We start from the raw sequence: 17,532 nt of genomic DNA, 5'->3' as shown, positions 1-17,532 counted from the left end.
TAATGAAATCAGACCTTCTTGTTGAGTGTCTGATAATTTACTGTTTATATAGGAGTGGTTCAAACATGCTAATAATGGCCCTCTGAGTGTATCAAAAACAGTTTGGTATGATATTTGCATTGCTACTAAGTAAACCTCCAATTGGTCCCCACTATTCCACCCGCTAAAACCGCTCCTCATCCCAAGTTGTCATCCCAATGCCCGGCAGAGCACCCCCGACTCCCCAGATCCCATGGCCCCGGAGAGACCGGGACCCATCCTTCAAGAAGAGCACACAGTGCCTCCCACAGAACAGAAGCAGATTAACCGCCAAATTCATGGCAGTCTCTATGGGGGTGCCACAGGGTTCAATTCTCAGGCCGACTCTCTTCTCTGTAAACATCAATGATGTCGCTCTTGCTGCTGGTGATTCTCGGACCCAGCTCTACGCAGACGACACCATTCTGTATACATCTGGCCCTTCTTTGGACACTGTGTTAACAAACGTCCAGACAAGCTTCAATGCCATACAACACTCCTTCCGTGGCCTCCAACTGCTCTTAAATGCAAGTAAAACTAAATGCATGCTCTTCGACCAATCGATGCCTGCACCCGCCCGCCCATCTAGCATCACTACTCTGGACGGTTCTAACTTAGAATATGTGGACAACTACAAACACCTAGGTGTCTGGTTAGACTGTAAACTTTCCTTCCAGACTCACATTAAGCATCTCCAATCCAAAATTACATCTAGAATCGGCTTCCTATTTCGCAACAAAGCATCCTTCACTCATGCCACCAAACATAGTCTGTTTTACTAGGGTATCCTACCTTTCCTTGACTTCGGCGATGTCATTTACAAAATAGCCTCCAACACTCTACTCAGCAAATTGGATGTAGTCTATCACAGTGCCATCCATTTTGTCACCAAAGCCCCATATGCTACACACCACTGCGACCTGTACGCTCTCGTTGCCTGGCCCTCGCTTCATATTCGTTGCCAAACCCACTGGCTCCAGGTCATCTATAAGTCTTTGCTAGATAAAGCCCCACCTTATCTCAGCTCACTGGTCACCATAGCAACACCCACCCGTAGCACGCGCACCAGCAGGTATATTTCACTGATCATCCCCAAAGCCAACTCCACCTTTGGCTGCCTTTCCTTCCAGTTCTCTGCTACCAATGACGAACAAATTGCAAAAATCACTGAAACTAGAGTCTTATATCTCCCTCACTAACTTTAAGCATCAGCTGTCAGAGCAGCTTACCGATCATTGCACCTGCACACAGCCCATCTGTAGTCAGCCCACCCAACTACCTCATCCCCATATTGTTATTTATGTTTTTGCTCCTTTGCACCCCAGTATCTTGACTTGCATATTCATCTTCTACACATATATCACTCCAGTGTTAAATTGCTAAATTGTAATTATTTTGCCACTATGGCCTATTTATTGCCTTACCTCCCTAATCTTACTACATTTGCACACACTGTATATAGATTGTTCTATTGTGTTATTGACTGTACGTTTGTTTATCCCATGTGTAACTCTGTGTTGTTTGTGTCGCACTGCTTTGCTTTATCTTGGCCAGGTCGCAGATGTAAATGAGAACTTGATCTCAACTGGCCTACCTGGTTAAATAAAGGTGAAATTAAAAATTAAAATTAAATCCATCGCCCTCACCTCAATTTATATATAGCCATTAAAATATATATTTTTTTCAAAATCCTGTTTCTCTTATTTTCCATAATTAGCAGTTCATGTTTGTAGTAATGTAGGCAGTCTCTTGTCCACTTTCCCCTTTGACTCAGTCTCTCCAATCGTTTTATTTTTTTATTAACTTAGTACCAGCTGGATTTCATATAAGGATTAGACATACAGGCAATATACTGCACTTAATAGGACAGTAAGTAGATAATATATAAACATATAGACCTGCACATTGACACCTAGGTTCTCTAACCAGATTCTAAACTGAACATCATCAAACAAATTTCAATCAAATGTATTTATAAAGCCCTTCTTACATCAGCTGATGTCACAACGTTCTGTACAGAAACCCAGCCTAAAACCCCAAACAGCAAGCAATGCAGGTGTAGAAGCATCAAGGCTTGATTTATAGTACACAGCCCACTGTGACAGCCATGCTGGCATCAAGAGCACACAGAAGCATTTCCCATCAATTTCACAGCAGATAGCACACTGTCCACTGCCCGCACAGTAATATATTTTTTAATAGTCTCCTCAATATATAAAATACAAGGCTACATGACATTACTGCCTTCAGAGAGACAAAACCAAACTGGTATTGGCATGCATCTTTGTCAGCTAGCCTATAAGCTCCTGACCTGCAAGCAAGCCCTCACTGATGATGACAAAATATTTAACATGTCCATCATGTGACACCGGACCAGACAAATAAAAATATGCAAATACAAACATTTTGTACAGAAAAGTATTAAGTCATTATATCAGTCTCTAATCACCAAGTGTGCATACTAGGATTGCTTGAGAAGCCAATATTTTTCTGTTTTAACCCCTCATTCAGTGCATCACTTAGGTCACCTTCCATCGAATGTTGTTCATCCACTGCTAATAGATCAGAGGACCACTTTGTTCAATAGAGCGGACACTGTAGACTAGTGCTGAGCGATTAGTGCTTTTTGAGGTCGGTTTGGTTTCGGTTCGATTAAAAAATGATCACAGTTTTTGATTTTGTTTTTTTTAAACATGAAATGCACTATGTGGGTTGAATGCTGTGACACAGAATAAAACAATGAATACAAGTCCCATAATGGTAGGGACTGCCCATTACTGCTTATCACTTATTAACCATTATTTATTCACTTTACTTTAATAAAAATGTTCAGCTGTTGTGTATATTAAATGTGTTTTATTTGATTACTTTATTTCATTCTAAGTCATCTCAGTAGAGCTGCTGGCTATGCTGTCTGACAAAATCACTATTTTAGTAGCTCTTCAAAGTAAATAAGGCATACTTTTATGACTGCTGAATACCAACTATCAATCCCTTAGCTAATATATTTCAGGTAGAGATACCTCGAGAAGCAACTGCTCTCAAGACTCTCTCTCAATCGCTCATTCTTCTCTCTTTTACATAGCAGGCATAAAAGAAACACGGACAGGACAAGTAGGCGTGTAATGGATTATGGCCATTGTAGTTCTTTACCACGTTTTCTGCGCTAAACTACATCGAATATTGGCCTGTTGGAAACTCCCTACTACATCGCACAGTTCGGGCTTGATCTGATTTATCTCTAGAGAAACTGCACATTGTGCACATTGAGCTCACAGACAAAAACAGAATTCAATGGAATTCACATAATTGAACCGATGACGGTCAATTACTTAGTTAAAAAACAAAAAATAACCGAAATGTACGTAAATTGCTCAGCACCACTGTAAACACTAGTCCTTGCCATCTTAAGGTAACGGCATGTATGAGATTTGCTAACATGGTCTCTAGAGAGTTAGAATTGCCAAACATCCGCTAAATTGGTTCAAATGAAATACTTTTAAGACACAACATATTGATCATTAAAGGTTAAGGTGTAAAACACACTGATTAATTCAGTTGTGTCCCAGCACCAGGGCCAGAAGACCACTGACCCCCAATAAAGTCAGCTCATATCACCATCATGTGGTTCTAAGTAGGTACTACATCTACAGCCCATTGTATGTGATGGTAAGGTTGCTGCAGAATGCAGTTTTACTTTGTAGATATTATTGCTCACCTGGTGTTGAAGAGAGGGTCGTTATAGATGAATAGAGGGTGCATCACTGTACGCTCCTGAGATAGAAACACACCCTGGTTGTGAGGAGCCATGACTTCCCCCTCCTGCTTGTGACAGCTCCTCAACGCAGGCTGATCTGTAAGAGATAATAGAATAATAACAATGAGTGAAAGCATCCATAATATTCAAACTAATTTTACCATCAGATGAAGAAATACTGGTGTGACAACACACTTCATTTTCCCCAGAGGATGAATTAAATCATGTTACAATATGCCACATCATCATTCATTCCTTTGTTTAGGCCTTAAACACTAGAAATTGAACATGTAAACAAAAATACAAACAAAATGCTGATTACCCTTTCTCTATTGTTTTCTTCATTTAACTAATTAGGACAATGGACTGTCTGGCACTGATGCAGGGGCCATGTGTTACAACATATCCAACTGGACAGACAATAATCTCTTCACTGCTGTGGCTTACAGTTGCTATTTTGTCCCAGTTCTTAAGCAGTTTAGCAAGGGTTAAAACCTTCAGCTAACATTAACACATGAAACTGACAAAAATTACATATTTTGTCATTTAAAGACTGTGATTTACTGTACCTTCAATATCCAGCAGAAAACAGGTTAGCAAGTGTGGATACACCTCTTCCAGAACAGAGCAGAAAGCACAGAAGGCCCCAGGGCCCTTCAAAGACAACTTGTCCAGAAATATCTCTGCCCTTTTCTTATTGGTGTCATAACCCAGGATTTCCTTGCATTCCACCAGAGAGAACACCCTGTCATACACAAGGTATGGCAGCACCTTGTTGACATCCAGCTCCTTCAGTAACCGCTCCCTATGGTGTCTCAGGATTTTGGCAGCCCACGTTTTCTTATTTTTGCCAGATGGTCTCCTGCGGCTCATCTGCTTCTTCACAAACCAATTCCGAGTATCATTGCCCAGCATTTTGAGGTTGGATAAAATTACTTTTTCTTAAACAATACCACTCTCTTAGCAAAAGTCAATTGGATGGTAGCACATATTCTACAAATGTGGAGGTTGCCATGCCAAATATTTCCATAATGGTGACTATGTTTCCACCAGACATAATACCTCTAGACAGGAAGGTCGACAGTCTGGACATGGACAAAAAAAATTGCTTGGTGCTTATGTTGTTAAGAGGATTATCATACTCTGTTTAGACCTTCACAAACTGCTCACCATGAAAATACAGCACTCAGACCAATTTACTATTTGGCTTGGTTCTAACAGACCTAGTAGTCTAATCATAATATTTATATTTGTAATACTTGTCTATTTAAAATCAGTCTATAGTCCCCATAAAAGTAGGCTGGGCACTGCATATTTGTTTATTGCCATGCTGTCATTGTTCTCTCTTTTCATGTCCCGATAGTGAGTTGAGGAGCTGTGATTGTGTTATAGAATTTATTTGGCATAGGCTACCAGACAGTAGCCTGTGAGTTTGGAGTCAATAAACCGTAAATTCGAGAACTGGTGTGGATACTATAATATCGAGGTGATAAGAGTACCAACCTTTTTTACCGCCAAGATGTCCATGCTGCGCTGCTCGCGCCCTCGAATGGCAACATCCGGAACGCGGCCGATCATTGACGTCATCCTCACCTTGACGATTTGTTCAACATAAAAGGTTTTCAGATCAACAAGGACAAACATTTTATAAACACAATATTTTTTTTTTTTTTTAACTGAAATCTTTGGACAGTCTTTGCAAAGTATGTTCACAAATAGAACAGCATGGTTCTCCAATAGTGTGAGAAGAGGAAGCCGTTGGTTTTGGGGTAAGTTAGCTAACTTAGCTAGCTCAAGGCTAAGTTACTTAGCTACACTTGAATACATTAACGTTACCAATTTCATAATTTATTGAGAGCAAAAAAAATCTATTTCAGTATCTGAGGGTGGCGGTATTACAAGTTGGGAGACTGCAGACTACCTTTTCAGTGAGGATGCCACCTGTCCTGATACAGAAAGGTAACGTTAGGCTAGCTAGCTAGACTTGAAATCATTGGACACTTTAATAAATGGATCACTAACGTTAGTCACTTTAATAATGTTTCATAGCTTGTATTACTCATCTCATATGTATACTGTATTGTATACCATATATTGCATGTTGCCTATGCTGCTCAGCCATCGCTCATCCATATGTATATATTCTTATTCCATCACTTTACTTAGATTTGTGTGTATTAGGTAGTTGTGGAATTGCTAGATTACTGTTAAGATATTACTGCACTGTCAGAAGCACAAGCATTTCGCTACACTCGCAATAACATCTGCTAACCATGTGTATGTGACCAATACAATTTGATTTGATTTAGCTAACGTTAGCTATGCACATCTAGCTAGACAGTTATCTAATCAAGTATTTATTCATGAACTATTGTGACTCCTTACCATCCAGATTAATTCTTACTTATTTGTAAAATAAAATAGCCACTTCGGATGTTGCTTTTGTTTTCTCTTGTTTGTACCTTTGGTCAGCCCAGCTGAGCATTTACTCTTCTTGTTCACTGATTTTCCTCTGCATAATGTGACCGTTTTTGTCCTGTTTCCTGCATGCTGTGACACTGTCATAGGCCCGCCCCTAGGGGGCATGGTTTCTTCGTCAGCAGTGCATCCCAGGAAATATAAATCGAAATGTAGACCCTTTGACTTACTTTTGTTTATTTATTTCAGGATATTTGAGAGTGTGGACTATGCTGAGAACAGGCTAACAGTTTTTCACAGCTTCTATCTAGCTGCCTGTGAGAAATGCCACAGTGTCAAGTCAGTGTGCATCGGTCATTATGTGCTGCCTCCAGTCTCTGTCCAGGAGGGTAAGTAGATAATATCTCAGCTTTCCTTTCCTTGCATTTTGCATGACAGTCATAATGCCATTTTTTCCCATAATAATATTCTCCATAACACTGAAAAATATGCACACAAAATATGTTAATAATTTACCTTTTCAGTGGTGAAAGCAGTGGTTGGGAGATTCATTTGGGAGCAGGAGGATAGTGCAAAGGCTGTTGATACAGAGGTCAAATATGCTCTTCATCTTAGTTTCAATTTAGTGAGTCATAATCTGTTCACTTTAAGCACAATTCATTTGTATATGTATTGTATTTCTATTGTAAGGATTCAGATGACAGACTGAAATTGGGCAATAGGCAGAAGGAAGAGGAATACAGTGGAGGTTGCTGTGATCACACAGACATCAATAGTTGGTATGTACTGTGTCTTGTATGGGTCTCCTGATCAGCTACTAATTTTGAGGGGTTCAGCACAATGACGTATATACCAAACATCAGGAACGCCTTCCTAATATTGAGTTGCCCCTCCCCAGTCAGAACAGACTCAATTCATTCAAGGTGTCAAAAACATTCCACAGGGATGCTGGCCCATGTTGACTCCAATGCTTCCCACAGTTGTGTAAAGTTGGCTGGATGTCCTTTAGGTGGTGGACAATTATTAATGCACACAGGAAACTGTTAAGTTTGAAAAACCCAGCAGCATTGCAGTTCTTGACACAAACCGGTGCGCCTGGCACCTACTAACATATCCTGTTCAAAGGCACTTACATCTTTTGTTTTGCCCATTCACCTTCTGAGTGGCACATACAGTACACAATCCATGCCTCAATTGTCTCAAGGCTTAAAAATCCTTCTTTAACCTGTCTCCTCCCCTTCATCTACACTGATTGAAGTGGAATTAACAAGTGACATCAATAAGGGGTCATAGCTTTCACCTGGATTCACCTGGTCAGTCTATGTCATGGAAAGAGCAGGTGTCCTTAATGTTTTCTACACTCAGTATTTAAATAATTGGTCCAGAACAGAGCAGCTTTTTTTTTTTACATTTTTACCAGTAGGGGTCATATTTTCCTATGCAATGATTACAACTATTCAGTATAATGTGCTCACACTAAACAATATACTATTTTGTGAAATAGCCATGCGGTAGCCTTTCTGGATATTCCGGATACTCCACAAAGAGAGGGTGCTCTGTGTTGTGAAGTACAACATTACCCAGTTAATAACATGGTTACAGGTAAAACAAATACTTATCACCCAGCATTCTTACAATTATCCTTATCATGTGCTTTCCATATGAATGTATTATCAATTATAGAAATACATCCTTTCTTGAATAATGGAAATGTTTATAATGTAACAATGTTTATTCTATTTGAAGGGTATGTCAGTATTGATGAACTGAGGACTTACTCAGGAGAACTTCAAGACTTCCTACCAGGCCATTGTGGTTCTTCAGTCTCTAAAAAAAGGCGCTCCACAGTAGATATTGCTTAATGTCATATTACAAGGATACAGATCACAGGGATAATTAAGAGTAACACTTTTTATTGGAGAAGAACAAATACACTATGGGATGTTAAATGGAAGATTTAGCAGGATCGCTAGACAGTGTTGTCCCTTTTTCACTATTCACCATTGTTTTAGTTGTTGAATTATAAAAAATATATATATATATTTTACCTATTGAATTAAAGAGTTTACATACATATATTTTTATTTACACAGACATGATGAGATATACAGTGTGTTATGAATCAGAAATATCTGTCTCTGCTTCATTCACTTTTCCCAGCAAAATGAAGTCCAAACCCTGCTTGAAGCATAGAAAATCAAAACTAAATGGTTACCAACACATACATATAGCACACCTGAAACAGACTGGTTTGCAGTTAATACTTAATCAACACATTGAAGAACAATCACAAGTTCCATACTTGAATCAGTAGATATTTTGACCCAGCCTTTTGCTTGTTAGCTTCCAATTTATTTTTATTTTATTTAACTAGGCAAGTCAGTTAAGAACAGGTACAATGACGACCTACCAATAGGCAAAAGGCCTCCTGCGGGGACGGGGGCTGGGTTTAAAAATATACAAATATAGGACAAAACACACCAAGACAAGAGAGACAACACAACACTACATAAAAAGAGATAGCATGGCAGCACCACATGACAACACAGCATCAGCATGGTAGCAACACAACATCACAACAACATGGTAGTAACACAACATGGCAGCAGCACAAAACATGGTACAAACAATATTTGGCACAGACAACAGCACAAAGGGCAAGAAGGTAGAAACAACAATACATCATACAAAGCAGCCACAACTGTCAGTAAGAGTGTCCATGATTGAGTCTTTGAATGAAGAGATTGAGATAAAACTGTCCAGTTTGAGTGTTTGTTGCAGCTCGTTTCAGTTGCTAGCTGCAGCGAACTGAAAAGACGAGCGACCCAGGAATGTGTGTGCTTTGGGGACATTTAATAGAATGTGATTGGCAGAACGGGTGTTGTATGTGGAGGATGAGGGCTGCAGTAAATATCTCAGATAGGGGGGAGTGAGGCCTAAGAGGATTTTATAAATAAGCATCAACCAGTGCGTCTTGCAACTGATATACAGAGATGACCAGTTTATAGAGGAGTATAGAGTGCAGTGATGTGTCCTATAAGGAGCATTGGTGGAAATTCTGATGGCCGAATGGTAAAGAACATCTAGCTGCCCGAGAGCACCCTTACCTGCCGATCTATAAATGACATCTCCATAATCTAGCATGGGTAAGATGGTCATCTGAATCAGGGTTAGTTTGGCAGCTGGGGTGAAAGAGGAGCGATTACAATAGAGGAAACCAAGTATAGATTTTACATTAGCCTGCAGCTTTGATATGTGCTGAGAGAAGGACAGTGTACCGTCTAGCCATACTCCCAAGTACTTGTATGAGGTGACTATCTCAAGCTCTAAACCATCAGAGGTAGTAATCACACCTGTGGGGAGAGGGGCATTCTTCTTACCAAACCACATGACCTTTGTTTTGGAGGTGTTCAGAACAAGGTTAAGGGCAGAGAAAGCTTATTGAACACTTAGAAAGCTTTGTTGTAGAGCGTTAAAACACAAAATCCGGGGAGGGGCCAGCTGAGTATAAGACTATCATCTGGATATAAATGGATGAGAGCTTCCTACTGCCTGAGCTATGTTGTTGGTGTAAATTGAGAAAAGTGTGGGGCCTAGGATTGAGCCTTGTACTCCCTTGGTGACAGGCAGTGGCTGAGACAGCAGATGTTCTGACTTTATACACTGCACTCTTTGAGAGAGGTAGTTAACAAATCAGGCCAAAGACCCCTCTGAGACACCAATACTCCTTAGCCGGCCCACAAGAATGGAATGGTCTACCATATCAAAATCTTTGGCCAAGTAAATAAAAATAACAGCACAACATTTTTTAGAATCAAGGGCAATGGTGACATCATTGAGGACCAATGATGTGGTTTGTGTCTGAGTGGTAGTCATCCCGTTAAATCCAAGGATCAGGTCATCTTCCAGTGACGTAATGTCATTGAACTTCATACTCATGACTTGAAAACTTGTCATATCTGTAGAAAATATTTAATTGATTATGCACCTAGGCTAATAGTACAACAATAATATTGTGTTTGCTTTTAGCAACTTCTCTCTGCAGATATACTGTAAAGAGACTAAATGATCAGTTAAATGCACATGAAATCACTGACCTGACAGTGATTTGGGCACATGCTCAAAACTGATTCTGTCCAAGTTGATAAAGTTATTGATTTAATCTGGAAGAGCCTGCAGGTTCATTGCCTGCAGGTTCAACCAATGTAGGTCAGGAGGCAGTTCAGTGATTGCGTTATTGTTCAGACCAAGTTTTTGTAACATGTTGAGTTTTCTGATGGAGGAAGGCAGCATCATTAGACCACAGGACGCAGCCCACAGCACCCGCAGCTCTGCCAGGTCTCCCAAGGCACATACAGTGCAGCAAAAAAGTATTTAGTCAGCCACCAATTGTGCAAGTTCTCCCACTTAAAAAGATGAGGCCTGTAATTGTCATCATAGGTACACTTCAACTCTGACAGACAAAATGAGAAAAAAAAATCCAGAAAATCACATTGTAGGATTTTTAATTTATTTATTAGCAAATTATGGTGGAAAATAAGTATTTGGTCAATAACAAAAGTTTATCTCAATACTTTGTTAAATACTCTTTGTTGCAATGACAGAGGTCAAACATTTTCTGTAAGTCTTCACAAGGTTTTCGAACACTTGCTGGTATTTTGGCCCATTCCTCCATGCAGATCTCCTCTAGATCAGTGATGTTTTGGGGCTGTTGCTGGGCAACACGGACTTTCAACTCCCTCCAAAGATTTTCTATGGGGTTGAGATCTGGAGACTGGCTAGGCCACTCCAGGACCTTGAAATGCTTCTTAAGAAGCCACTCCTTCATTGCCCGGGCGGTGTGTTTGGGATCATTGTCATGCTGAAAGACCCAGCCATGTTTCATCTTCAATGCCCTTGCTGATGGAAGGAGGTTTTCACTCAAAATCTCACGATACATGGCCCCATTCATTCTTTCCTTTACACGGATCAGTCGTCCTGGTCCCTTTGCAGAAAAACAGCCCCAAAGCATGATGTTTCCACCCCCATGCTTCACAGTAGGTATGGTGTTCTTTGGATGCAACTCAGCATTCTTTGTCCTCCAAACACGACGAGTTTAGTTTTTACCAAAAAGTTATATTTTGGTTTCATCTGACCATATGACATTCTCCCAATCTTCTTCTGGATCATACAAATGCTCTCTAGCAAACTTCAGACGGGCCTGGACATGTACTGGCTTAAGCAGGGGGACACGTCTGGCACTGCAGGATTTGAGTCCCTGGCGGCGTAGTGTGTTACTGATGGTAGGCATTGTTACTTTGGTCCCAGCTCTCTGCAGGTCATTCACTTGGTCCCCCCGTGTGGTTCTGGGATTTTTGCTCACCGTTCTTGTGATCATTTTGACCCCACGGGGTGAGATCTTGCGTAGAGCCCCAGATCGAGTGAGGTTATCTGTGGTCTTGTATGTCTTCAATTTCCTAATAATTGCTCCCACAGTTGATTTCTTCAAACCAAGCTGCTTACCTATTGCAGATTCAGTCTTCCCAGCCTGGTGCAGGTCTACAATTTTGTTTCTGGTGTCCTTTGACAGCTCTTTGGTCTTGGCCATAGTGGAGTTTGGAGTGTGACTGCTTGAGGTTGTGGACAGGTGTCTTTTATACTGATAACAAGTTCAAACAGGTGCTATTAATACAGGTAACGAGTGGAAGACAGAGGAGCCTCTTAAAGAAGAAGTTACAGGTCTGTGAGAGCCAGAAATCTTGCTTGTTTGTAGGTGACCAAATACTTATTTTCCACCATAATTTGCAAATAAATTCATTAAAAATCCTACAATGTGATTTTCTGGATTTTTTTTCGCATTTTGTCTGTTATAGTTGAAGTGTACCTATGATTGAAATTACAGGCCTCTCTCATCTTTTTAAGTGGGAGAACTTGCACAATTGGTGGCTGACTAAATACTTTTTTGCCCCACTGTATATGGGATCATTGACTCCTAGGATCATAAGGTTCCTCAGACATCCAATGGCAATTGGCAGCATAGTTAGCTGGTTCCCATCAAGAACCAGTTCATCAACCTGTTCTAAATGCAGGATCTTCACAAGAAAGTAATTTCTAATTGGCAAGATTTTCATGCTAGGCATTTGTACAACTTTTCCCCATGAGTGGTGCTATGTAGGCCGGCCTATGGATAATGTGGAAAATTGGGGTAACATCTTCAATTAAAGTTATTTTTTTTTCAGTCTTGCTTACCTCGTTTGAAGGAAAGATAGTTGTCATTCAAAAACAGCTTTGTTTTATTTTGAACTTATATTGAACTTTTCCAAATGTTTACAACCATATCGTTTTCAAAAGCCAAATACACGATGTACACAAAGCAGACGGACAGACGTTTGAGTCAAAGATTCTTCACATTTATACATCCGGTGAAATATCTGTTCTATCTGTGGGTAAGTCTTATTCAGACCACCGATTCTGACGTCTTTAATATTTGTCTCCATAGAAACATTTCCTGTGTGTCTTCAACCTCATTCCCGCCCCCGGAAACAAGACCTGTGATTGGTCCATTTACCAGGCACTGCAATTATGTGACAAATCAGAGCGCTCTGGGTTAGCTCAAATGCGACGCAGGCATTTCATAGTCTTACATCATTATCAACGTATAAATCATTAGAATAAGTCAGATTCGATTAATAAAATAGTTACGAAATAGCAATACACTTTTAGTTCAAATTTAAGAATAGCTCAATTCGACTCTCCCTTCTTTGCTATAATGGCATGTTCTCTCCAACCGTACGCCAATCACATGTTTTGTTTTGTCGACTGCCCACCTAGCAGCAGGAATATGCACTTTGAGCCCTGCACAGACCAAACAAGCATTTTACAAGATTTCTGATTTTATTCACACCGTAGTTGTCTTTGAGTGAATACAACATGGAAAAAGAAAACCTGTCCGTGGTGTTGCATTCCCAGGGTGACCTCAGACTGGTAATAAAGTAGTCTATAACTATGTCATGATGATGTAAGCAGATCGAGATTTCATGAAAACTGCAGCTTTCGGTCAATATCAGAAAGTTGCTAACGTTAGTTAGCTCATCTGCTCATGGCATAGCTTCTTCCCAGAACTAGCCATATAAATTACCATTTATAATATTAACCATTTTGACTGACTTTTGAACTTTACAAGTAAGATGCTTTAATATAAATGGACATTTAAATGGCTGGTTGCGGGACACTACTCGTGAACATGGGGGAATGCCAGTATGAATGGAGAAATAATTGCGATTGATTATTTGAATGGTCGGGCTAATTGTGATGATTGATTTCTTACAGGAACAACGACCCATCCCTGAACCAGGTCCAAATGGTATAGGAACAATGTAGTATCCAGACGGCTTGTACAGTATAGTTCTGCATTTCATTTTTTTTGTGTACAGTTGGTGTATCCTGTGGAGCAATTGCTTGTCTTTCCTTTATTCAGAGGTGTTGCTTCAGATGCATTCAGTTGGGATTTGTGGGTCGGATGTGCACTACTGGCAAAATGGACGCATAGGTGACTTTGTGGTAAAGAAGCCCATGGTGCTGGGGCATGAGGCTGCTGGCCGGGTGGTGAAGGTGGGCTCAGCAGTGAAGAACCTCAAAGAAGGTAAGAACTGTGCAAGCATGTGAGAAGGAAGTACTCAGTTGATTCAATGAGGTTATGTTTTGCTTTTAATGCAGTTCATCAGTTAAAAAAAAACATTTATCAGATAATGCAACTTTGGGTTATCTGTGTCAATTATTAATTTGTGTTGGATAATTAGGGGATAGAGTCGCTGTAGAGCCAGGTGTCCCTCGCGAGATGGATGAGTTCTTCAAATCAGGAAACTACAATCTTTCCCCCACCATCTTCTTCTGTGCCACACCCCCTGATGATGGGAATTTGTGCAGATTTTACAAACACAGTGCCAACTTCTGTTACAAGTGAGTTCATTATTTCTACTTTATCTACAAGGACAGATAACTGTCAACATACTGCCATTGTAGAACATTGGGGGTAACATGACAAATCTACATTGCTTAAGTTCTCTCTGTTTCTGTGTATGAATAGGTTGCCTGACAATGTGACATATGAGGAGGGGGCCCTGATTGAGCCCCTGTCTGTGGGTATTCATGCCTGCCGCAGAGCTGGAGTGACCCTGGGCAGCAGTGTACTGATCTGTGGGGCAGGTAGGTAAAGCTCGGCTGTCATTCATTGTTACTGTTATTTACTGTTACTGCAGCTTGGACCCATGAAGTGTGACACAATTTTGCAGTTGCAGCTATTCAGGTTTTATGTCCAGTCATTCAACTACTACAAGACATGATCAAATTAAATACAATTAAATGTAACTTTGCAGAATATACAGCCAATTAGAAGTATGGAGGTTGTTACATTCCACTAACATGCCCATGCAAGTTTGGAAATTAAAGAATGTGGTTTAGTTACAAAAGTGAGAATCATGTTGACACAGCATAATAACAGTGGGGAAACCCAATGAACTTAAACACCTGTAGTAACAGACTTGATATTTAACAAATCTACTCTTCTGGTAAGCGAGCGTGCTTTATAAGCAATTAACACATGTAAATACCTAAACATTCATTAATGAATGAAAGGGTTGGTTAAATAAAGATCAGCTCTTGCTTTTTAGTTAATGATAGATGTATTTTCCATATAGGCCCTGCGATACACTAGCGTCCTGTCCAGGGAGTGTACTTTTACATCAAGCTGCCTCAAGCTACTGAATCAGGCGATAGGCTCCTGCCCTATGGGCCCTTCTGGCTCAGACAAGGCGTACGTACTATTTCCTATACCGACCCTTCATGTCATCACTTCTAGCCCTCATGCACACAGTTTCACAATGACCAGCTAAGTTGAAAAATATCCTGTAAGGTTACTAGCACAGCCTCATATCCACATTGAGTGCATCGGCATGGAGAGCAGTGTCCAAACTAACAATTAACATGTCCACATTCAACATAAGCATCTCTCTCGTTTCTCTATCACAGGACCAATTGGGCTGGTCTGTCTGCTGGTGGCCAAGGCTATGGGTGCCTCACAGGTGGTCATATCTGGTAAGGCACAGGGTGTAATAATACACTCTTTATGGGATCCATTTTGTTTTACTCAAATCAGAATTGTCTACCAGGGACTTCCTTCTTTTGAAAGGGCTTCGAAGTGAAAAGGTATACATGTGGGTACATTAGTAATACTGTGTGCTGGCCCAATATAGTAGGGACTGCCACAGTATTCTTTTTGTCCTTCCTGTTTCAGACCTGTCAGCAGATCGCCTGGTCATGGCGAAGGAGCTGGGAGCAGACTTCCCTCTGACTGTGAAGAGAGAGGATGGGCCTGAGGAGCTGGCAAAGAGAGTGGAGGGAATGCTGGGAGCACAGCCTCATATCACCATTGAGTGCACCGGTGTGGAGAGCAGTGTCCAAACTGCCATTTATGTAAGTACAGCCACAAGAGTGATATTAGAGCCCATGGAAATACTGTACTGTGAAATGTTGCAGTTTTCTCTTAGAAAAAAACAAACTATTGGAACCATGACAAAGAACTGATGTTGGTACGAGATGGAGGGAATGTTGGAGCTTAACTGACGAAATTACAGTTAAAGAAAATGTACGCTTAATCCAGTATAAACTGATCTATAGAATTTATTATACAAGAGACAAAATTCACAAATTCTACAGCACAACGACAGAGTTATGTCTTAAGTGTAAAACTAATAATGACTCAATAATACATGCTTTCTGGGAATGCTATAAAGTCCATAATTTGCAAACGAATTCATAAAAAATCCTACAATGTGATATTCTGGATTTATTTTCTCATTTTGTCTGTCATAGTTGAAGTGTACCTATGATGAAAATTACAGGCCTCTCTCATCTTTTTAAGTGGGAGAACTTGCACAATTGGTGGCTGACTAAATACTTTTTTGCCCCACTGTATATAACCCTTTTTTTGGTTACTACATGATTCCATATGTGTTATTTCGTAGTTTTGTTGCCTTCACTATTATTCAACAGTATAGAAAATAGTCAAAATAAAGAAGAACCCTTGAATGAGTAGGTGCGTCCAAACTAATGACTGGTACTATATATATATATATATGCTTGCTGTCAGGCTACACGTCCTGGAGGAGTGGTGGTTCTAGTGGGGTTGGGTGCAGCGATGACCACTATCCCACTGCTTAATGCTGCTCTCAGAGAGGTGGACATCAGAGGGGTCTTCCGCTACTGCAACACGTAAGTGAACCTCCTCTCACGTTGACTAGGTACAGAAAATAAGTTGTTTCCTTTTACACAAAAGAGCCCTGAAGCCAGCGCAGGTCTTCAAATCAAATTTTACTTCGTAATCAACAGGTGTAGAATAACAGTGAAATGCTTACTTACAGGCTCTTCCCACAAATAGGTCTTCAGGAATATGGTCCCTAATGTTCCAACAATTGCAGCAAGTTGTGTTTATCTGTTGTCTTATAACTCTACTGTTCATGTGTTTGTGTCCTCTTATTCTAGCTGGCCAATGGCTATAGCAATGCTGGCCTCTAAGAAGGTGAACGTGGCACCCCTGGTGACCCACCGGTTCCCCCTAGAGCAGGCTGTGCAGGCCTTCGAGACCACACGTCAGGGACAAGGGGTCAAAATCATGCTCAAGTGTGACAAGACTGACCAGAACCCCTAAGAGGACTGGGAACACCAGGACCAATAAGAGAGCCAGTATAGACAACCACAGCGCTGTAGATCTAACAGTTGATTTATTCTGTTATTTGTCTATTTTTCTTCATGTTATTGTACACTTTCAATGTTTGATTTCAATGTCTGATTATGTTCAGGTATACATTTTAATCAGGTTACCTGTTGCCCAAACAGCAACTTTCACTCTTGAAATGTGATATTTGGAGACGTTACTGTATGAAACTAAGTATATGATTTGACAAAATGTTATGCTCACAGCAGCTTTCGCTTTCATCATGTGATTTCATGATTACCATATTTTTATAAGATGATGCAAAACTGTTAAGTACAGCCTTAGAATCTTGTTATAAACCAATGTATAGAAATATTGTACTTTAATTGTTTGTCTAGTCCTCTAGTCAGTACCTAGCTGCTGCCACCAGGAGGAGGTAGAGACTAATTCACACTTTGTATGCCAAGTCCAGTGTGTTGCACATACTGTAATGCAATCAATCTCCTGTCCATACAATAAATATAAAACAATTGTAAATGGTTTATGTGAAACTGACTGATAAAACCTAATGACACAATTCACAGAAAAACAAATATATTCCAATGAGCCAGCCAAACAGAAATTGGGGTTTATTTGAGATTTTATTGTT

The 17,532-nt window shown here is 40.3% G+C and overlaps 3 protein-coding genes across 14 annotated transcripts in view; 2 read left to right on the top strand and 1 right to left on the bottom strand.

Annotated features, from left to right (window-relative positions):
- The window catches only part of LOC100750227 (tight junction protein ZO-1), a 189,318-nt gene extending 184,613 nt beyond the window's left edge, over positions 1–4,705 (bottom strand). For all 12 annotated transcript variants that reach the window (XM_036980662.1, XM_036980666.1, XM_036980669.1 and 9 more), the window contains exons 1-2: positions 4,345–4,705; positions 3,737–3,872 (exon numbers count right to left, since the gene is read on the bottom strand). In XM_036980662.1, coding sequence (XP_036836557.1) covers positions 3,737–3,872; positions 4,345–4,690 — 482 coding nt within the window. In that variant the 5' untranslated portion in view covers positions 4,691–4,705. The remainder of the gene's footprint in view (positions 1–3,736; positions 3,873–4,344) is intronic.
- A 587-nt stretch (positions 4,706–5,292) lies between these two features.
- On the top strand, positions 5,293–8,318 carry terb2 (telomere repeat binding bouquet formation protein 2). Its single transcript, XM_021604992.2, has 7 exons — positions 5,293–5,544; positions 5,653–5,734; positions 6,443–6,582; positions 6,718–6,785; positions 6,884–6,972; positions 7,698–7,795; positions 7,940–8,318. Exons 1-7 carry the CDS (start codon positions 5,481–5,483, stop codon positions 8,053–8,055), a joined length of 657 nt encoding a protein of 218 aa, XP_021460667.2. The 5' UTR covers positions 5,293–5,480; the 3' UTR covers positions 8,056–8,318.
- A 4,683-nt stretch (positions 8,319–13,001) lies between these two features.
- LOC110526320 (sorbitol dehydrogenase) lies at positions 13,002–17,420 on the top strand. The gene is made up of 9 exons (XM_021607171.2): positions 13,002–13,156; positions 13,502–13,535; positions 13,650–13,814; positions 13,972–14,131; positions 14,259–14,377; positions 15,200–15,265; positions 15,465–15,643; positions 16,320–16,441; positions 16,712–17,420. The coding sequence occupies exons 1-9, from the start codon at positions 13,103–13,105 to the stop codon at positions 16,875–16,877; spliced, it is 1,065 nt and encodes a 354-aa protein (XP_021462846.1). The 5' UTR covers positions 13,002–13,102; the 3' UTR covers positions 16,878–17,420.
- The last annotated feature ends 112 nt before the right edge of the window (positions 17,421–17,532 follow it).

Source organism: Oncorhynchus mykiss, chromosome 6 (assembly GCF_013265735.2).
Source record: "Oncorhynchus mykiss isolate Arlee chromosome 6, USDA_OmykA_1.1, whole genome shotgun sequence".
Taxonomy (NCBI): domain Eukaryota; kingdom Metazoa; phylum Chordata; class Actinopteri; order Salmoniformes; family Salmonidae; genus Oncorhynchus; species Oncorhynchus mykiss.
The sequence above is the reverse complement of the archived record's forward strand: the minus strand, read 5'-3'. Positions and strand labels throughout refer to the sequence as shown.